This window comes from Python bivittatus, unplaced genomic scaffold (genome assembly GCF_059951505.1).
Source record: "Python bivittatus isolate LINGU-HERP-01145 unplaced genomic scaffold, Pbiv_v1 ctg000080_np1212, whole genome shotgun sequence".
NCBI classification, from domain to species: domain Eukaryota; kingdom Metazoa; phylum Chordata; class Lepidosauria; order Squamata; family Pythonidae; genus Python; species Python bivittatus.
In genome coordinates this window covers 4719890-4743044 of record NW_028277035.1, presented here as the reverse complement: position 1 = coordinate 4743044, position 23155 = coordinate 4719890, and the positions used below count along the sequence as shown (strand labels likewise).

General features: G+C 43.6%; 1 protein-coding gene across 2 annotated transcripts in view; it reads right to left on the bottom strand.

Moving 5' to 3' along the window:
- The window catches only part of SEC14L1 (SEC14 like lipid binding 1), a 39782-nt gene extending 34304 nt beyond the window's left edge, over positions 1-5478 (bottom strand). The window contains exons 1-2 of one of the 2 annotated variants that reach the window (XM_007425040.4): positions 5294-5478; positions 1608-1698 (exon numbers count right to left, since the gene is read on the bottom strand). In XM_007425040.4, coding sequence (XP_007425102.1) covers positions 1608-1670 — 63 coding nt within the window. In that variant the 5' untranslated portion in view covers positions 1671-1698; positions 5294-5478. Of the gene's footprint in view, positions 1-1607; positions 1699-4128; positions 4148-5293 lie in introns of those variants that run through there. The other variant, XM_088133414.1, reaches the window with a different exon arrangement.
- Between the last annotated feature and the right edge of the window lie 17677 nt (positions 5479-23155).

The window sequence follows — 23155 nt, the reverse complement described above, 5'->3', positions numbered from 1 at the left end:
TACCTCATGGTTGAATTGGTAGCCATAGTGGAAGGCAGTGGTACCCAAGTCATTTAGCATGACACTCCCTAGCATCACTACATAGTTCTAGAATGAGGCAAGCAGTTAACAGACATTAAAAAAAAAAAAAAAAGATTCTTGCCATGCAAACACAAATGGACTAGCTCAGGGATGCTATGCTAAAGCAGCAAATGTATATTATTGGTAAGGTCCTGCACTGAGAAAGCAGGTTCAATTTTGTCTTTCAGCACTCAATTTTCTTGAGAAATGGTGCCAGAAGCCCTTTTAACCTTTTTGTTAAATCTTGTGAATTTCTACTATATTCATTTACACGATCAGCTTCCTATGGACAAAAAGCAAATGACAACATTTCACTGTTCTTGGACTCATGCTTTTTTTTACTTAACCAAATCCCAGTTTCTGTATTTTTCAACCCTATTCACAAGCATTATTATACTACCCCTACAAAAGCTATTCAGAAAACAAATGCAGTAGTTTTACTAATCATTCAGTCAGAAAGACTGGCTAGATATAGGGGGAGGAATCTGTGGCCTTCCGGCAGCTGCTGAAAACTCCCAATATGGCCAATGGTGAGGGATGCTTGGAACAACTGTAGGGCCAGCAGTACCTCGCCCTAAAATAATGGATTAATAATACAGTCAGTCCTGAGTGAAGATCCAAGTTAATCTGCATATTTTAATAACTTCTTTAAGTCTTCTTTCTGTTCCTAAAATTTAGTTTTGAAGGCTCTGTAACCAATGATATAATAAAGGTCCTTAAGTTATCATTTTACCAGTATTTCTTAGCACAAAGTAACGGTTTTACATAGCACATTGTGCCTATTTGCTATTGCCCACGCCTTCAGATGTTCTGTGCCTCCTACAACAATTCTGCCAATAATATTGCTGGTTTAGGAGCAAAAGATTTTTATAACAGGAAGGTTTTTTTCTTCCTATTCCACAGGAGAGGAGGAAGTATCTTAAATTATACCAGAAAAAATGTAAGCAACATTACAGTCTCAGAACCAGATGCTCCAGAATAGCTAATTCAGACATCACATAATCATTGTATACCAAGAATCCAAAACTGATGTGCAGAAAATAATCATAGTTTTGGATTCTTAAAAAAAAAAAATACAGCAACATAGTGAAAAAAATTATAATAAAAAGAAAATAATTACTTCCCTAAATAGGGAAAAATACGATTTTACCGCTGACTGGCCTGCTTCTGTTTTCATCATCAGCACAGTGATCTGTCTAAAGCCAAGCAGTCAAACCTAATATAATTCAGATATTATGCCAAACCAAGCCAATTTTCTTACTCGTTTTTGTATAATAACAGAACTTAACCAATGAACTGCCACAATAGTCATGCATATTATTCCTATTGTTTTCTGATATTTGTTTCAAGTCACCTACTTATGTTGAAGAACAGAAATGGATACGCCATCTTGAATATATTTAACTGGAACTGGCTATAAACATCAACTTCTTTAGAGCAACAATGTCCAAAACCAGTTAGATTTCTTAATCTTTTCTTAATTATCCAACCAAGCAATAAACAGAGCCAATACAATTCACAATTATATTACAAAAACAGATACTTACAGCCATAATTAGCTCAAAGGGGTGTTTATACACCCGCACGGGAGACTGGTATTTCTGCACCATGGTTACCAATAATTTGTACTATACAGATCTGAAAATACAAAAACCATAGTTATATGCACATTATAGCTAAACAATAATATTCACTAAGATTTTGTAGGACATATATTTAGCACCTCAGTTTCTTATTTCACTGATATGAGCAAGTAGATCTTAAAAACTGAGAATAAGAAGTCACTATGAGAATTTTTTTTTTCTAGAATAACTTTCCATTTTGTTGAAATGCCTCATGGGTTTAGAGGTGCCATCCATGTTCCCACCATTATTATTTAGCTGGAAGAGATATGGTTGGTCAGAATGTATTCTATTTTAAATGTTTAAAACATGGAAAGGGCTTTCTATCTAAGTGTGCATGTGTGTACATATAAAAACACTAGAAGAAAGAAGTTCAATGCAGTATTTATACCAGACGTGCGCATTTATTTCTGCCATTACATTTTAAGATTATAGTCCTTATGGTTGCACTGATACGCATAAGTACATTTCGTATTTATTTTCAGATACATTTTTACTTGAAGGCAATTGGGATCCCTTTTTACTTGCATATTCAAATATATGTAAATCAAGATACCTTTCAAGCTACCAATATAAAAATATATTTACGTGTAGAAGGCTTAAGGCAGAAATGGATGCCTACTACAATTCTGTAACTTTTGTTTTGAGCTATTGCAAAAGTAACTTATATTCGGACTTCTTAATGCGATGAGCTTCAGATACTTGCACCCAGCCATTTTATCTTTGTTCTGTGCATACTCAAACCAGCCAAGTAGCTACAATTGGCCAAAGTTTCCTTTTGTCTGAACTGGGAATTAGTTAATGGCTTCCAAACAAGCCAAGATATGGAAGCCAGTATTAACTTATGGATTGACATTCCTGTTTGTTTGGATACCATTAGTCATAATTTCTACACTAGAATAGCAGTTTTTATGCTTTTTACCCCTTATGTCCCATTTATTAATTAAACATGATTGTTTTACAGCTTTTCTTTTGATGGCTTTAAGTTATAAGTAACTCTGTAAAGAGATTGCTGGGTAAATTAGAAATAGAAGGAATTAACAGTTTCCCAGTTCAGATAGGAAGGCCTGGCGCAGTGTGGTTCATGGGGTCACGAAGAGTCGGACACGACTTAACGACTAAACAACAGTTCAGATAAATGGGAAGCTATGGTTAATTGCAATTTCTTGGCTTGTTTTGCTGCTTGCAATTAAGAGAGAAGGATAATATTTTGTACAAACAAGGAGAACAGATGTTATAGATAGTAAGAAATCTAGCTCTCAGCATTTAAGACGACTTCCAGACTATGAACTCTTGAGACATCTGTTTAAAAAGGTCTTCTAATTTCTTGTTTTAAAGAAACAGAGGATTACTACCAGCCAGACAACCACTCTATTTCCCTGCTAAAACAAGCAATGCTTTTATACTGTTGCTAATATAGCCATAGACTTAGTTTTAGTGAGAAATATAATGACTAGGTTTATTGACAAGATTGTTACTAAATAAAATGGGGGAAAATATTTAAAAGACTGTTCTTACTCTCTACTGTTTGTCAGACTTTTTTAAAGTGATTCTGACCAATGTGCTTATATAGCTCTTGGAACTTTAAGTCCCAGAGTTTGAAGACATTCCCAAATAAGATATATAAGGTGAGCTATTCTCCAAATTAAATAGCTAATTTTGTCACCTGAACAATATAAGCTAATTATTAAATTTCTAGCTCACTCTCTCCTGAGGCTTAAGGTTGGTAACAATCATTTTAATAAACAATTTTACTTTAAGGTCATTAAAAACATAAAGCGATCTTCATAAGCATAATAAAGAGAATAATGCAACAGCTTCCATCCATACAGTTTGCTGTATGTTTCATGCTATTTTCATGGATCTGCTTCTGTGCTGACACACACACAGAGGATACTAAAAATAACTACAGTATCATGCACCACAACATCCTTAAGGAATGAGTGGAACTGAGTATTACTGCATATTGATATATAGGTTTTTCAGAAGTGATAACGATACTTTGCTTCTTCAAGGAATATATAAATCTATCTTCTTACATGCATTCAAAGGGCAAATAATAAGATCCACTTTCTGCAGCTGCGGGGCGGGGGGGGGAGGGAGCCCTCTTTCAACCAAATGACTGTTTCTTTAAATCCACTGGCAATCTGAAGCTAACAAAGACTTCTATAAACAACTAAAGAGAAGAACACTAGAGAAAAGTGAGCTCCTTTCAAAACAAAACCACAATGGTCTACTTGTCAGCAAGCTATAACAAATTATTTATAGTAAGTCTTTTTCTGAGATACCCACACAGAACTGTCAGACCAAATCATCATAACCCCATACTTGAAAAAACAACTGTTCTTTTTTCTCCCCTACTATTTATGCAGACTACAAAATAGCACAAAACACAATTGTTTACTACTGCTTCTATATTAAGTAAATAAACATCAAATCTATTTACTATGCATCAGCTTGACAAAGAATCCCAAAATATCCTTATGCTGCAGACTGCATGGTTTTAGAAAGCAACAGGAGCCCAAAAGATAAGTCAGATGACAGGTTGGATTCTGAGTTGAACACTGGGACTCACCCCCCTCCCCTGTACATGTGAATATGGAAAAAGTTTAACATGGCAAGGAAGCTGGACATCATGCCAACTTGAGACGCCTGACTGAGAAAAAGGCTAGGAATTTCAGGGACCATGTAGAAAATGAATGACTAAATCCAAAGCAAGGAAAACAAGCATACAGAAGAATGGTGCAGCAGTTTAGAGAGCAAAGTAAAAAGGGCAATAAAATGAGAATTCTGAGATAAAGCAAAGGACCGGAAAGTGCATTGATTGAGTTCATGTTATAAGAAAAAAACAGAGAAGGAAAGAGAGGGGAGGCATTCCAGGGCAAGGGTGAGGAGAGTTCAGTGGGAAAGAAGCCAGGGAAGAAGGGTGCACAGAACTGTGGATGCCAGTCAGATGGAACAGAGGAAGAGTGTTTGAGATTATTTGGCTGGGCAGGAGGGGGAGAAAAGATTCAGAACGGGGGCTTCTTTCAGTTAAGGGTGCAAGAATAATGGAAAAAGAGAGGAAGAGAGTCCGCGAAAGGGCTCCAAAGGATCCAAGAAGTAGATGCAGCGGGGGTAAAAAAAGGCTGAAGACCGAGTGACCCCAGCCTAGCGCTTGGCAAAGTTTAGGGTCAACCTGGAGAGCTCAGCCTTTCGGGGCGAGGCGGGGGCAGCCCTGAGAAAAGAGCGAACCGGGAGCCGCAAGACGGCTGAGCGGGCAAAGGGCCGGGGGTGGGAGGGACACCTTCCCAAGGCAAGGTCAGAGCAGGGAAGGCGAACAAGGGCGACCACAGAGCATCATCCGGTGGGGCGCGGAGGGGAGGCAAGGCCGGGGCAGCAGGCGAGCATCATCCCCCAACTTGGGGCCCGCAAGATTCACCGGAATGCAGCTCCCGCCCCCCAGCCAGCAGGTCCAGAGCGCCAGATGCTCAGCCCCATCAGCCGCAGACAGCGCGGCTGGAGAACCGGGAGGGAGGGAGGGAGGGAGGGAGGGAGCGGGTAGGCGGTGGAAGAGCCGGCGAGGAAGAAGCCGAAGGAAGCCCGCCAGGGTGGGCGAGGCGGAAGCCCACCTTCTATCGCCAAGGCCAGCAGCTCTCCTGCCTCATGTCGGCTTCCCGTCCTTGTGATGCCGCTGGCGATGGAGGGGCCCCTCCTGAGTGTTGCTGCCCCCGCCGGTTTCGGGAAGCGGCGAGGAGGAGAAGGAGGAGGAGGAAGCCGAGCGACAACGGCCCGACGCTGTTACCCAGTGGAAAGCCAGAGGAGGAGGGGCCCCGTCGCCCGGCCGCTCGTGCGCCTGCGCACTCTGAGGAACGGCTACGCTCCCCTCTCCGAAGAGGCTGAGCTCTTTGCGCATGCTCCCTGCAGCCCGCTCTTGCGCACGAGTTTTTTTCCGTGATAGTTTTCTCATATATTTTTTTTCTTCAAACAGGGTCGATTTTCACGCTCGGGTGTCTGGTTTATAGGAAGAGTTTACAGGTTCGTTGTGTTTTTAATAAAGTGAGTTAGTGGCTTGATATGTTAGGAGCCAACACTGTTGAAATACCCCTTTGTTTAGATGAGTGAGTCCTTGAATTTTCAGCCCCAAGCAAGCAAGCAAATACCAGGAAAAAAGAGCGAGTACCCATGCCTGTTTAACAAACCTTAGGCATAAATATAAACATTCCAGGAACCCACTACTCCGTCATTCAGTCATCTGCTTCTGTGATTCTACGGAAAAATGACTCAACAATAGCAAAGAATGATCCCCCTCCCCCAAGTTTTACATCGTTTTTGTGGAGTAGCTCAGTACCTCATATAGAACACTGCTTTCGAACTGCATTTTTGGGATTCCTGGATCTGATCAGATGTCCAGGAGGAGTTGCGTAATTGTAGTTGTTTTTAAGGGAACGACAGCTTGTTCGCTGTGTTGAGTATTTCCTTACAAAGGAAGAAAGAGCAATAATTGGAAGTGTTCTACCTTAGAGATAATAGCTGGGTTTAACAGAGAGACACGCAAGGTAATGTTTACTGAGGAAAGATATCGCTATCCATTCCTCTGAAATAACTTTAGCAGCAGCTTGTGGAGACGTGCTTTCTTATATTTCTCTGTCTGCAGGTACACCAGGGCTGGGCATGAGAGAGATGACCATGTGAATTTATCCCTACTGGGTACAAGTCAAGCAACCCCGACACATACACTCGCTCACACTTTGTCACAGAAATAAACGGGGGTGCAAGATTTGACACCTAGATGGCATTCATTTTCACATCAAGATTTTCTAGACCCGAGGAACAGACAGTGGGGATTGAGATTGGCATGGGTTTTTAAAGGTTGCAGCTCATTGTTGAGTCTACCCACCCTCCAGACTGGCAGTACTGGAAATTAGGCTAAGGAATTGCCTTAGTTTTTTTCTCTTCTGTGCTGGCTTCCTCTCAATTTAAACTCCATTTTAAATTTTCTCAGGCTACTGCCAACAAATCTTGCCCCAAAGAGACCCAGGAGATGAGCTTTTTCTGCTCTCCCTCTGGAACATCATCACCCCTGAGGTGAGGTTGGCCCCAACCCTAATGGCCTTTCAGAAAACCCTCGAAACATGTTTTTTTTCCATCAGGCTTGGGGATCCCCTGGCAACAGAGAGCCCATGCATTGGTTACACCAGTATAATATCTTAATTTAACCCTCTTGCAATCTTGTTTTTACTCATGTAAATTATTTGTTTAACTGGTTTTCTGGTTTTTATATTCTGTTTTAATAGTTGGTTTTATTATACACCACCCAGAGTCACCTTGTGTGAGATGGGTGGCCATATAAATATGATAAATTAATAACTTAATAAAAGTACTTCCTTTTATATCTTATCATAATATAAAGATCTGCTCCAGCATTATGATTTAAAAAAGCAGGCTTAGTATGAGGACTGAAAGAAAAGGAATGCCTCCAATGTTGTATGTCACCAACAAATGGCAATAATGACACACTGGAAGCTCTGATGAAATTGCTGTGAGACAAGATTGTGTTGCTGTTGTTCATGAATGGAAGCCTGCAGCAAGCACTCATCAGTGCACTTTAAACAAAGGACCATGACTGAATTTTTGACTGTCAAAGAAGTCCCTCCAGTTGATATGCACCACCAAATGTAGGCTGTTAATGGTGTTGGCTTTATTGACATAAGTACTGTGCATCTCTGGGCCAAAAAAAGTAAAGATGATAAAACAGGAAGAGTTGATTTGTATGATAAAAATGAAGTGGACAAGCTGTGACAGCAACTGAGGAACTTCACATGAGAAGGTTGATGAACTGATCAAGGACTTTAGGTCAGCTTTCGACACAGTATCTAGAACTAAACTCTGGCATAAATTAAAAAATACCATAACTGACAAACGTCTACTCCTGCTGCTCATTAAAATACATGAGAACACAAGATTGAAGATCAGGTGCAGTAATCAAGGACATGTCACAAAGGAAATATCCGTAAGGAGGGGAGTCAGACAGGGATGTGTATTGGCTCCAGTTTTATTCAACTACTATATAAACTCATTGGTCCTTCATCTAAGTAGCTCTACTTTTCATCCTTCCACATTAGCCCAAAGACATGTCAATTGATTACTGTGTGCAGATGATGCAGTAATTCTGTCATTAACTTCTATTGGCCTCAAAAGAGGTCTGAGATCACTTATGCATTACTGTACTGAGGAGGAACTAATAATAAATTACACCAAGACTAAGATACTTACTTTTTCCAAACAGCCGAAACAGAAAATTTGGAACTTAGGTAGACAGCCCATTGAGCAGGTTAAGAAATTTAGGTATCTAGGGATAGTTTTTCAAGCTTCAGGAAGCAGAAATGCCCACCTGGACTATGTATCTCTTAATGGACAGAGATCTGCATCAACTATCCAACTTATTATTTTTCCAGAAGAGCACAGTTTATCCCTGCTGCAGTTAAGTTGCTTGCAAGCTAAAGCCCAAGCACACTTGCTATACAGGGTTCAACTGGGACCATATAACAGCATGGTTACCTTAGAAAGAATACTAATAAAATATCTAAGAAACATCTTCCAGGGTACTGGCTGTGTTCCAAATGCTGTACTTCAGCCAGAAAGCAGGAGTCAGTAAACTCAGATCTAATCTCTGGATAAATATCTTTACCCACTCATAAAATTACATCACAACCCCAGTGGACTGACCCATCTAATATTGGCAGATAAGTTCAAATCCATTTGGGAAATAGCTGTTCAAAAGAAGCTGAGTCTCTGTGGTTTCTCCAGTAATTCCAGTTTAATGCTAGAGTTAGATCAAGCTAGATCAATGATAAGGCAAAGAATCTTTGATATAGAAGGCCAAACAGAAACTCCTGCACTGTAACATAATATAATTGCTAATAACCAAATCTCAGCACCTAAACCAGCTTCATATTTATATTATATTACAGTCCCCAAATTCAGGACAGCCTTATCTCTAGCCCGACTTAATGTCTTCCCCGCAGCTGTTTTGGAAGGGAAATATAGGAAAACCCCATATGAAACTCGAAACTGCCCCTGTGACACGGGTGCCATAGAAACCACAGTCCATGTTCTTTTGTACTGCCAGTTCTACAGGGACACTCATCACCAGTTCATTACCCCCATTTTATTTAAATTTCCGGGACAGTCTGATAATTTTATTTGTGTTATCTGTTAAACCAAGACAAATGTATTTCTCTAAAAGTAGCAACATTCTGCAACATTATGTGTAAGCTTCGCCCACAAATGGTTGCCAGTAATTATTGATGTTAGGGGATAATTTTGTTTTGTTTGTTTTACAGAATGTATTTTTATTGATCAGTGACTGAAATAAAGTTTCTGTCTATCTGATCAAGGACTATTGGCAGATCACTCAAAGAGAAATTGATGTCAAGCTTGACATTTCACAGGAACTTGTGAATCACATTCTTGATGTTCTTCAGTATCAGAAGGTTTGTGCAACATGAGTTCGTTGTAAATTATAGACTCAGAAAAGTAAGCAGGAAGAAGAAAATCAAGCAGAGTTTCCAGCTGATTTTGATCAAAGATCAAGAAATTTTTCACTTGCTACTACCTGCAGATAAAACTTTGTTAAAGTTTATGAAAAGCTAATGAAAAGTTTAAAAGTTATATTCCTCCTTTTGATGTTGCCATTCAGCACAGATGAACCATGAATGAATTTCTGTCTCAAGTTAGTAACATTTACAACATTTTATGATGTCACCTAGTTCCTAAGATTATTGAAACTTTTTTTTAGAAGGCCAAATAAATTTATGATTTTGTATGCATGACAATATGAATGAGTGTCAGGGCTATTTTATATTGTAAATGCACAAATACATGTTTGCATTCGATTCTCAGCATCTAAATTTTATATAAGTAATCAGTAATTACTAAGCTGAATGTGACATGTTCAAAAGGCCAGTTTCTGAAGACAGATACAGAAAGGGTCAGAAAACAACATATTTCCATATAACATTTCCTAAAAGTTAAAAAATACTGCACTTATTTAGTGTATTCTGTATATGTGTGACTACCACATGTCCACCACCACACTTGATTATCCAAGTAGCTAAAGAAAAAGCATCTGGAATTAACAAGTATTCAAATTTAACATTTCACTTAAGGAAGCTTGCCTGCCTCCCTTAATAATTAATCATTTCGAAACTTCACTATTTTGTGAAAACATGTTTAGATTAGGCAATTGTACTGCGTTACGAAGTCCATGTTGCAAGTCAAGATTCTCATGAAGTTGTCACTTCCTCTAAATAGATCATATTTTCTGAAACAGGATGTTTTTCCTAATCAGCATTTTTGGAATCGGTGTCAGAGCACTACTTTGCATCCTTCAGCAGAGAAGCTTTCCGAAACTTGATGCCCCTCAGATTCATTAGATTCGCATAAACCCCCACCCAGGGAGGAATGTTCCCAGAACCACTACTTTGGCCAAGCAAATCCTCGAACGTTACTGAGACCAGCTGAGGAAAATAACAGAGCGGCACTTGCTCTTTCACTGCCATGCAGAGTCTCCAAACAAATCTTTCCAGTGCCTCACCCCGGCAGGACTAGTGAAGGCTGCAGTGGCAGCCCCACAAGGGTGCCAGCTAATCATTCTGCCTCTTACTTAGTGATACGCAGACTGATACTCTGGGCTCCGTCAGTTTGTACTCTCTTCTAGTGCAGTATCCATAATGGCTTCATGGGTGACTGTAATGGCTGCAAGGGGGCAACAGTGGCCTCCATCTCAGTTCCTCACACACAACCAACATAACCACTGTATGATGATTCTTCTTTTGCCCAGTAACCATCCAGTCCTTCCTCTTTCACTTGGAATCCACCCCAAAGACCAGTCTTTCTTCTTCTCTTCTCTGACACACTCCTTTCCAGCTTTGTCACATCTCACATCCTTTACCCTCTGTCATTCTTCCAACTCTTCTTTTTTACTCCACTCAGTTCCTTCCATCCAACTCCTCCTCTGTCTCCATGTGATTCAACCCAGTGTCTTATTTTTTTCTCTGCATATTGCATCCACTCACTTCCTCATTCTATCCTTCTCATGCCTTCTTCATCATGATCTCAATTTCTTTCTTATCCCTCTTCAACAGCAACTCTGGTCACTGTCTTCCTGATTGGGCAACATGCAAAGAAATGTGATTACTGATATGAGCTTCACTGCCCAGTACAGTAAATTGCTCTCCACACTCCCTATGGTTGCTTGTTTTCCATACAAAAAAGGAAAAGCTACTCCCCCCCCCCCCCGCCCGGAAATGCTACCTAAAAACCTGCAACAATCTCTGTCATGAGGACCAACTTGGTGGATTGACATTAATGGAAAAGAAATTCCCAAATTCCTTTTAGTGGACTAGGTTGTGTTGAGGTAGTGAATGTCGATTACACATTATAGTCAAATAACAAATTCACAAGATAAATACATTGCTTCTCTAGAATATTTGGATTCAGATGAGTCATCAATAAGGGTGTGGGATCCAATATGTGAAAGCACAGAGAGGTTTGGAAAGAAAAGGAAAACAAATTGGGCACCATAAAAGTAACTTAGAGTGCTGACTATGTTCTAAGAAAGATCTGGTGTGAATGTAATGATGACTGGTTCTGTTACATTTTATCCCGTTTGCAATGTTCAACCTCTACATTTGTAAAAAAAAAATAAAAAAAAATACAAATATTAACATTTTATGAATGGCCCTTCCAAAGGAAGTCAATTAAGATAAACACTGGACTTTCATGCTTCTTAAGAAAGTGAAATGAGCCTGCCTTCTGCTGGCCTTTTTGACCTCCCAGCGAATGGGGCACAGGTAGAAACTTGCCACAAAGCTTATGCTGTCATCAATTAGTTTTTATTTTGAGCTGCTGCCAATCTCTTTATTATCAAAAAAACAAAGCCTTGGTTCTTGCTCCTCCCTATCAGGATTCCTTTTTGCTTAGATTCTTGAAAGGTAAAAAGATTTGCATGAGGTTAGGGGATCTGCATGCCACCTTTCCTTACTCCACACTGCATCCTCTCTTCAGGAGAGGTCTAGAAAAGAGAGTTATGAACATTTTCTGATTATTTATAAAATCTGTATTACTGTCTCTACTTTTTCTCCTCCCATCTCAACTAAGATCCCACTAGCACCATCAGAAGCACTTACCCGGTCTCTTGATTGTTTGAGCTGCCATTTTCTTTTTCCTCCTCCAGGGTCTCTTTGAGATTGGATAGCCAGATTCCCCATAACACTCCAAATGTGGGTGGTATCAAAGATGTAAATAGTGCCATGGTGACACTTGTTTATGTTTTTAGTCTTCAGTATCAGTCTATAACACAGAACCTGTTTACCCTCTTTCTCGCAACTTTTACTTGGTCACTATCTTCACTCATGCATTCTTTTTAAAAAAAATCAGGAAGTTCAAAACAGAGTGTTAGCTCAAAAAGTTGACATTCACTGCATCATTACCTAAGATTTATGCAGACTAACAGTGGTCTGGGCCTGCCTGAAAACCAAACATGACTCATGGAAATTTTGGAAGAGAAAGGTCATATGATTGCAATGGGTTTGGTAGGCCACCACTATCCTGCAAAGCATTCCATGTCAAGGCTTCTGTATGGATACAGAACTGAGTGCCATCATCTGTCATCACAAGATCACTGAAGCAAACTGGAAAACACAACATGAAGATTGATCTCCTATAATAAAATGACAGTCATTAAAAGCAGATTACCATGGACTTGTGCATAAATTAGGCAAATCGTCATTACAGCCAAAGACTTTTTTTTTCTTTTTTAGTTTTGAACATTGGTAGATTTAAATTCTGAAATCAAATCTTGATGGATTTTTTTAAGGCAATAAGATTAAGTATCAAACTGGTAATCAAACTGGTTCCATGTATTATATATGCATGCATGCATGTATGCATATACAGTATATATACATACACACACACACATGCGCGCACACGCGCCTCCTCACAACATGGAAAGTCCTATCAGGCATCATAGCCACCACGCTACAGGACCATATGGGCCAATACACAAGCACAGCTCAGAAGGGCATTGGGAACAACACCAGAGGCTCAAAACACCAGTCGTGCATAGATAGAGCAGTCGCCCAAGACTCAAGGTCTAGACAGACCAATCTGAGCACAGCCTGGATTGACTACAGGAAAGCCTATGACTAAATGCCACACATATGGTTCTGTGAATGCCTGGCACAATATGAAGTCAATAGGACACTAAGAACCTTCCTCAAGAACTCAGTGGGACTGTGGAAGACAATGCTGGAAGTCAACTCAAGACAGCTTGCACAAGTGGCCATCAAGTATGGCATATACTAAGGTGATGCACTGTCCCCACTGCTGTTCTGCATAGGCTTGAACCCCTCAGCCAGATAATCACAAGGACTGGATACGGATACAAGTTCAAGAGTGGAACTACCATCAGCCATCTCCTCTACATGGATGACATCAAGCTGTATGCTAGGAGTGAATGAGACATCGACTTGCTGATCCACCTGATACGGATCAACAGTGAGGACATTGGGATGTCATTCGGACTGGAGAAGTGCGGCCGGATGATGGTAAAGAGAGGGAAGGTAGTTAAGACTGATGGGGTGGAACTACCAGTGAGATTGATTGATTGATTGATTGATTGATTGATTGATTGATTGATATCTATCCATCCCTTCTCACCCCTATGGGTGGAACGTGTCTTCCTAAATCTCAGATCCTTTACCAGAGGCCTAGGAGATTGAGGGTTCTGCACAGTATCTTAGCTGTTCCCAGCACTGCACTCTTCTGGACAGAGAGCTCTGATGTTGTTCCTGGGATCTGTTGGAGCCATTCTCCCAGCTTAGGAGTCACGGCCCTGAGTGCTCCTACTACCACTGGGACCACTTTGGCCTTTACTTTCCACATCCTCTCTAGTTCCTCCTTCAGGCCCTGGTACTTCTCCAGTTTCTCATATTCCTTCCTCCTGATGTTGCTGTCACTTGGCACTGTTTCATCTATCACCACTGCTGTCTTTTTGTCCTTGTCTACTACCGTGATGTCTGGTTGATTGGTCAATACCTGCCTCTCCATCTGGATCTGGAAGTCCCACAGGATCTTAGCCCTGTTATCCTCCACAACTTTCTGTGGAATCTCCCATCTGGACTTGGGAGGGTCTAGCCCATACACTGTTCAGATGTTCCTGTACACAATGCTAGCTACTTGGTTGTGCCATTCAGTGTATCCTGTTCCTGCCTGCATCATATACCCCGCCACTATGTGTTGGACTGTCTCTGAGGCCTCTCTGCACAGTCTGCACCTGTGGTGCTTAGTGCCTGTTCTTGTGCTGCTATGATCAGTGCCTCAGTGCCATCTTTTAGCCAAATCTGTTCTCTCCACCTGTAGAATTTCCCAATGTCAGCCTCCTCAGCTATCTGTTGATGGTACATCCTATGTAGGGTCTTGTCTTGCCATGGCATTTCCTCTGCTTGAACTTCCTCTCATGTCTGCTGCTGCCTGAGGCATTCTCTCAGCAGCTCATCTTTGGGTGCCATCTTACTGATATACTCCTGGATACTCCAGGTTTCGTCCAGGACAGTGGCTTTGACACTCATCAGACCCCAACCGCCCTCTTTCTGTCTGGTGTACAGTCCCTGCGTGCTGGACTTGAGATGGAAACCTCCATACATTGTGAGGAGCTTCCAGGTCTTCACATCGGCAGCCTCCATGTCCTCCTTTGGTCAGCTCACTATACTGGCAGGGTATCTAATGATGCAGGGCATACGTGTTGATGGCATGGATCTTGTTCTTCCCATTGAGCTAGCTCTTCAGGACCTGTCTTATCCTTTGGTGGTACTTGGATGTTGCTGTCTTCTTTGCCTCCTCCTCATGGTTCCCATGTGACTGTGGGATACCAAGGTACTTGTATCTGGTCTATATGTCTGCTATATGGCCTGCTGGTAGTTCCACCTCATTAGTCTTAACTACCTTCCCTCTCTTTACTACCATCCTGCCACAGTTCTCCAGTCCGAATGACATCCCAATGTCCTCACTGTGGATCTGTGTCAGGTTGATCAGCGAGTCAATATCTCATTCACTCTTAGGAAACAGCTTGATGTCAGCCATGTAAAGGAGGTAGTGGATGATAGTTCCACACTTGAACTTGTATCGTATCCAGTCCTTGTAATTATCTGGCTGAGGGGGTTCAAGCCTATGCAGAACAGCAGCGGGGATAGTGCATCACCTTGGTATATGCCACACTTGATAGCCACTTGTGTGAGCTATCTTGAGTTGACTTCCAGTGTTGTCTTCCACAGTCCCACTGAGTTCTTGAGGAAGATCCTTAGTGTCCTGTTGACTTTGTATAGTGCCAGGCGTTCACAGATCCATGTGTGTGGCACTGAGTCATAATATACAGTAACAGAGAGAGAGAACAAGAGAGAGAGAGAACAAGAGAGAGAGAGATGCATGCCATCTTTATTGGCACCACAACAATGATGGGGATGAGAAGTGATCTGAAACTGAGTAATTCAGAATACCCTATCTTACATAAGCAAGCATGTTTTTCACCATACAAAGGGCCTTTTGAGCCCAAACCAATATTTTTATGGCATGGTGTTTCTCTGCCCTGTCCCCAATCCATGTAACTGGTAATAGTAGGGGAATTGACAAACTGACCATTGCACATTGTGAGGACCATTGCACATTGCAACCATTGCACATGGTCACTTCTCTAAAATGCTTTGGGTGTGATTCATTAGAAGCTGCAGAATGAGCACTGTCCATTAAATGTGCAGAATCTTTTTAGAACCTTAGGATGGAAGCAGATTTACACCAAAAACCTGGGATTTTCTGCATACTAAGTACGTAATCTATCTCCAAGCCATACTTCCCTCCCCCAATCTCAATACTGTAATGTTTTGTCTGTTCAGTCTGAACAACTGTGTGCACTTTTTAATCAACAAAAGAGAAAAACACACAAGTGGAATGTATGGGAAGAAAAATATGGAAGTGATACATGTAAACATGTGGGCACATAAAGTGTGACAGCTCCAGACAAAGCAAGCATGAAAACAACGGTCATCTACTTCTCTGCCCATCACAATGAAGTTGTCCTCTGAAGCACTGTACAGGACCAGATAACAAGAACTGGTAAAGTTAAGGGGGGGAGGGGGAGAGAGAGGGAGTTGGGGAAGAGAGAGAAAACAGAAACAAAAGAACAACTTTCTAAAACAGATTTTTTTAAAAATGCATGTTTTCAAAAGTAATACATAGGAGGAAATGTGTTAAATTCTCCTATTAAGCATTATCACTATAACCAAAAATATTTTTACTTAGAAGTATATTCCATTTAGTTTAATGAGGCTTACTTCTAAGTAAATCTGTACAGGGAATGAAGTCTTGGTGGTTTATGAAATGAATAAAACGTCACTCTCTAGCTGTCTTTTCTGTACGATGATTAACACTTTAAGGAAGGAAAAAAGCTGGATAGAATTTTGTTCTGATTGCAGTCTGAAAAGCTGAGATGGAAAAATACTGTGAAGGGGGACATAATTTGATTCAAAGGTATAACTACTTGATAACAGCATTTGGACTGAAGAGTTGCCACAATGGATTTCTGTATTCTTTTCTTAATAGCTTTGCTTTCTCAGCTGCTCGCTAAACAAGCTCCTACAATAAAACATCTGTGGCTGTAGGATAAAATCTGTTGTTTTGCTTCTTGCCTCATACGGGTGGCTCCAATGGAACACAATGACCCTGGTAAGGTTTTTCGAGTCTTAGATGTGTCCAAAATTGGGGGAAGGAAGACAAACAAGGCAAGTGCTCAACTGCATATGGGTGCCCAAGTACTTGATCTCAACACTGGGCCTTTCTCCATTTGCAGCTAACCATGGTACCAGTATATCCTGGCATCTGCTTTTTCCACTATAACTCTCTGGTACCACCTTCATCTCTTTCATAGCCTGTGGACAAGTCTGAGCCTTAAGTCATCCTTAGCTGTATTGGTGTTATTTTCCCTCTTACTCTGACACCATCCAAGGGCAGCCTTGAACTGTACAAAGTCCCACTACCTTGGAGGGAACTCGGGGGCCTGTCAGTGTCTGAAAACAAACAGTAGAAGCTGGATAGGGATCAACAATGGGGGCAGGCAATTTCATGCTGATATAATTTCCTGATGACTCCAGGATGGGGAAAGCACTTTGAATTACCATTGGCAAAAGACCTGACAAGCACCAGATCCAACGGTGCATGCACCATGCCTGGACAAAAAGACAGGGCTTGCACCACAACACTGCAACCGCCATCTTGCCTATTTTGAACCCTGTCCCCCCAGATACCGCGGCCTGGATCTGTGATCAGAGGAATACCGTATTAGCATCAAACCCCCCAATACTTCCAGTCCCATAGCTGGAATAATGATTCTTAATTCATTAAATGTATAATTTATATATTTAATCAGGGTTCTGACAACGGGGCTTTAAAAGGAAAATAAATACTGGGATCTTTCTGTAATTGCAAGAATGGAATGAGTTTGTTTCTGCAACATTTATTCTGCTTCTGTAACCAGGGAGAAAGTCCCTCCCTGGAACTTTCCTGGAAAGTACTGTCAGCAACATACCCTGCCCCTCCCTTCACCTCTGAGACCTCGCAGGACTCAAAGTTTCCACAGGATAATTATCCAGCCTACAGTCCCCAAAGTTGATATTCTGAGACACACAGCTGGGAGTCTCACAAAATGTAAATAAATGCCCCACCCAATAGCACATTCCAAAGGTTTTCTATGCTCGGAGGAAAGCTTTCCAGCCCTGACAGTTAACGCATTTCTAGCAAGCTTAGAGCAAACAGAGTAGCAATCACTGACATGGGTGGAGGGTATTAAATAAATCCTTTTATATAAAAAGAAAATCCTAAAATACATACCAACTGCAAGGCAGATTATGAGACATTAAAAGACAAAAGCACTATGTAAATTGCAATTAAAATAATAGCAACAAAACAGTAGGAGTAACAGAGAATATCAGTTAATTTCAACTAAAATGAGAGGAAGGAAGGAAGGAAGGTTTTGTTGTCTGATTAAAAAAAAACAAACCCAAATGCACTTCTCTGGGGTGGGGTGGGGTGGGGTGGGGTGGGGTGGGGTGGGGGTGGAATGGTGGAAATGCATATTTTTGTATTTCCATCTAACACAATCTTTTTAGGGGTGGGGTTGGGATTAGGTTGGGTGTGTGAGAGAAAGGTCTCGAAGATGGAATAATATTCACAGATAACTGAGAAAGCGTCTCAGAGATTTGGAAACACTGGGGATATTTCCAAGATTTTGAGACTCCTAGCCATTCTAAAAACAGAAACGGCTGCATGCAATTTGTCTGAATTTGAACCCTTCCCCTCCACAAATATCTCTCCTGCCTCATCACAATCATTCTTTATTCCCTTCATACAGGAAGAGAGGATCTAAATAAAAAATGTAAGTTGGATGTTAATTCCTAGCCTAGTCTTGTAGCAACAAATGTTGCCAGTCAGATCCTTGGTGGGGGAAGGCCTCGGTCTACAATGTTTCTTTTCCAAGTGTCAGAAAACTTCGGTTATCCAGTAGACAGAAGTTTTTATTGGGCACGTTTGCAAAGGTGGGTCCCTCCCGCAGCAATGGAGGAACCCCGAAGCAAGGTCTGACAGGTTTTTATACCCCCTATCTGTCCTCCCCCTCCTACGAGGGCTTGGCTCACAATCTCACCTTTTTTTACTGCCCTGGAGCGCCGCTAATTAACCGCAAAACCGCAGACATTCCACTTTCCGAATCCAATCAGCGCAATACGCATTCCAATCCCCACTTGACCCGACAGCCGCCCCCTGCCGTTTCTCTTCACTCTGGTGCGAACGTGCCTCTTGCCTGCAGTCTTTCCTCCCTCCTGCCGTCCCTCTCCACTCTGGTGCGAGTGTGCCTTCTGCCCATCCTCCCTCCTGCCGTCCCCCCAAGGCTGCCCCATGGTGCACAGCGCTCTCCCCTAGCAAACATGGTTCGTTTGAGGCCCTCACTTCTACCTGCCTTCTCACAATCCCCACTTTTTCTTTTCACGCCTCTGTTGGGCCTCAAACCTGGCTAACAGGATTGCTCCCTCGTCCCGGACCCGGGGCTTCACACACTGGGACAGGTAATTCCCACAAGCAGGGAGGCATTGCATTAAGCAACATACTAGGACCAGTAAGGCAATGAAGCCAATGGCTAGTACAGAAAGTTGTTTTAACCAAGCAAAGTTAGGTAACCAACTAGTGAGCCACGACCAATTCCATCCCTCTGGATCCTCGGATATGCGAGAGGCTAAGGTCTTCAACTTGGCTAGTTTTGCTTCAATATAATTCTCATTGTTGGTTAGGTTACAGCAACAAAGACCTTGAAAAGATTCACAGCCTTGTCCTGCCCTTAATAGGAGATAGTCTATAGCTATCCGATTTTGAATGACCGCCCTCCTGATCTCAGTGACTTCTTCAGTGAGGGCTGCAATGAGAGAGGATGTAAGGTTGACACTTTTAGCCAGGAGGCAGGCCACCTTCCTTAGGTCCAGGTAAGCCCTTCCACTTAGTGCAGGAACCCCTACTAAGGAGAGGGCCAGAGCCATGGCTTCTGTTTCGGACAAGAGTGTCACATCACTCTCACAATCAGATGGCAGCTCCCTTTTTCTTTTTCTTTTGATGGGTGCGCTTGCATTGGAGGCAGGGCATATAGAGAGGTCAGGCGCCCTATGGCACAAGGGCCCCCTGAACTATAGGCTGGAACATAGGTGTAAGCTTCATGTCCACATAACAAAAAGAAACCTTTAGGTAGGTATAGAGGGGTTGAGGCGTAAGGGATATTATAGACCCCTCCACAAGTGAAAGCAGGACCTTTTGAGGGCAATGGGGGGTACGGTTCTGGGTATTGTTGAAATATACACATTGAGTTGCATTGGTTATCCCCAAGAGATTTAGAGCCATTTGCCTTTGATTAGTCCAGGGTCTTGGTATGGGAGAAGACCCAAAATGATAGAACATCCCCCCCCCCACGGGGATCATCCCCAGTGATCAAAACTGTCTGTGCCAATTCTACGCCTTTATGTTGGTCATCTCCTCCCCTGCCTTAGTTCAGTTCCTTTTAAGTTTTACTTTGAGTCCGTCTCCCGGTTGGGCAGTCCATGGTCGGGGGTCGGGAGCTCGCTTAACCCGATGGTAGTGGGTCCACACCCCCTGTCAGGTCCGAACCGCTGATTCAGTTGTCAGGAGAACTTGGTATGGTCCCTCCCAAGACGGCTTCAGCTTCTCATCCTTCCACGTCTTTATCAGGACCCAATCCTCTGGCTTGTGGAGGTGTTGGTCTTTCAGCAAGGGGGGCCGTTGAGCGAGGAGTCCCTGTTTTCTTAGAGACAAGAGAGATTGTGACAGTACCAAGAGATACTTTCTCAGGAAGGCATCCTTTAGCTCGGGGATAGGCTCTCCCATTGGAGCCAGGAAAGGTCTTCCCATCATCAGCTCGAATGGGGAGACCCCCACATCCTTGCGAGGGGCTGTCCGCATTCGAAGCAGGGCAACCGGAAGTGTCTTTGTCCAAGGTAGCCCTGTTTCCAATCCCAGTTTGGTGAGATGTTGCTTCAACACCCCGTTGGCCCTTCCCACTTTCCCACTGGAGTCAGGATGCCAAGGGGTGTGGAGTTCCCATCGAACCCCCAGGCTCCAGTACCACAGCTTTACAGTGTCTATCAAAGCCTGCACCCCCCAGTGAGACCCTTCGTGCAGTTTCTCCACCATCCCCCTCATGTCAGCACGGCTCACTACTGGGGTCCCCTCAATTGTAACCCAATGACCTGCTTCCTCCCTGCAACCTTCCCTTTCCAGCAGCTGTGAGTAAACCCCGTTCCAGCCAAATTTTCCCGAAAGTGTGCACTACTCCCCAGGCGTATCGCGAGTCTGTGTAGACGGTGAGGGACACTCCCTTTCCCAACTCTAGTGCCCGTTTCAAAGCGTGCACTTCACACAGCTGAGCCGACCAGTCCGCTGGTAGTGCCCCCTTCTCTATTGTCTCTCCCTCCGCCGTCACTATCGCATACCCTGACTTCCTTTGTCCCTGCTCTACTCGGCTAGACCCATCCACAAACCAGACCTCACCCTCCTCCAGCGGGACCTCCTGCAGGTCCTCCCGGGTCTTTGTTTGCAGCTGCAACAGGGTGGAGCACTCGTGCTCCGCCGGCTCCCATTCTTTCCGCTCCCCTGCAAGAAACTCCGCTGGGTTCAAATTCCTGTCTGTTCCTACCACCACATCAGGACTTATCCGGAGAACTGTCTCATATTTCAACATCCTTCCTTCTGTCATCCAAGCAGCCGCCTGCTGACTAAGCACACTTAAGATCTGATGGGGTGAATGGACAATCACGGGGCTCCCAAAAGTGAGTTTTTTCCCTTCTGTCACTAGCACAGCAGCGGCAGCCACTGCCTGCACACAAGTCGGCCATCCCCTCACCACTGGTTCTAGGGCTTTGCTCAGGAAGGCCACTGGTTGATATTTCCCAGCCCGTCTCTGAGTCAGCACTCCAATGGCAGTTCCCTCATGGGCTGTAACGTATAGGTGAAAGGGGAGGGCCAAGTTCGGTAGAGCCAGAGCCGGGGCCGTCACCAGGCTCCTTCGTAATTCCCCCCACTTCTCTGTGTCCCCGTCTGTCCATTCTACCCTGTCAGATGATCCTTTCAACTTCTCATACAGAAACTGAGCCTTGCTCATGTACTCATCTATCCATAGCCGGCAATATCCTACTAGACCCAGAAACCGCCGCACCTCCGTTTTAGTATGAGGGGGCTTCAACTGCATTATCCCCTGTATCCGAGAAGGATCAATCAACTTCTCGCCCTTCCGGAGTACATGTTCTAAATACTTGACCTCCCTTTTCACAAATTGGACCTTCCCTTTTGACACCTTCAATCCTTCCTCAGCCAACCAGTTCAATAAAGCCACTGAGTCTTCTCTCACCTTTACTTCCTTCTCTCCAGACACCAACAAATCATCCACATACTGCAGCACCCGAGAACCCCCAGGGGCCCAGAACCCCTGGAGTTTCTCTTCCAATGCCTGTCCAAACAAGAGGGGGCTCTCGGTGTACCCCTGGGGCAGCACCGTCCATCTCAGTTGTTGCTTCAGCCCGCGCCTCCCATCCCGGGACAGCGGGTATTGGGCTTGCCGCAAACCCGTCACCCCTGGTTTCAAGGGGATGCTAATTGGGGCGATGCGAAACCGACCCGCCCCCCCCTCCCCTGCCCATACCTCAGGGTTCACAACCTCCACGTCCACCTCTCACAACAAACACATCCTTTCTGCCTGTTCCACATTCCACAACTCCATTCCTAGACTACCCATTAGATCCCTTCCCAGCAAGTTCACTCTCGCCTGTGGGATCAGTAACACATCTGCAGTTACCTCCTTCCCATTCCACTCCAGTCTCACTCCCTCCAGTACGTCTGCCTTGACCGGAGAGCCTCCCACCCCCATCACCGATACCGACGTGCCCCGGGATTTTGCAATCCCTGGGATCGGTTGGCACAGCGATGTTCGAGAGGCTCCGGTGTCCACGAGGAACTGCTGTTCCTCGCCAGTGGGACCCACCGTGATGTTTACCAAGGGTTCCCCGTGGGTCCCGGTTGGGGAACCATGACCCCCCTAGTCATACAGGGGGAAACTCCTCTCATGTTCTCCCGATGTTCAGCATTATTGGGATCCCAATTTGGGTCTGCCAAAGGGAATTTAGTATCTGCGGCCGGGGCATTTGGGACATTTGCATTCCTTTGCTCCCAAGCCCCGAGCGCAGCTCGCCGAATCTGGCCCCTCTCTTCTGGCGTATAGAGGTGGGCTAAAATGTAATTCAGTTCCCCCAGGAGTATTCCACCGGGCTGAGAAAAAGTTCCAATTGTTCGGCGGCGGTATGGGCGTTCTCTTGCATACGAGGGAGGGTCTTTTTTTTTTTTTTTCCCTCAACTGGGAACCGTTACGTAACTGGTGACGGTCACCCCCTGTGCGTTCGTTCCGTTCGGGACTTCCCGGACGGGGAAGGCACTGGCCGACCTTAGAATAAAGGGCAAGTTCTGAATGTCTTGGTTCAGCTGGTCCAGCTCTTTCCGCAGCCCGGGATAGGGTGGGGGCGCTGGAGGGGGAGCGGTAGGAAGAGGAGGAGGAGGAGGAGGTGGCGGCCCCCATTGAGGTCCAGTCAGCCAGAGGTCCTCCTCATCTTCCTGTTCTTTTTGGACAAAAATTTTGGCTAACTTGGGTCGAGGCCCCTCCCAATGAACATGGAACCAGACTTCCACATAGGGTTCCTGTGTTAACATTTTATGCTCCACAATGTAGTTTTTTAGTTGGGTCACCCAGTAATTACTGGGGATTCCAAGAGTATCCCAATGGTAGGGGAATTCGGGGTCCACTAGTGGATATTTTGGCCATTCTTTAGTGCACAAAGTTA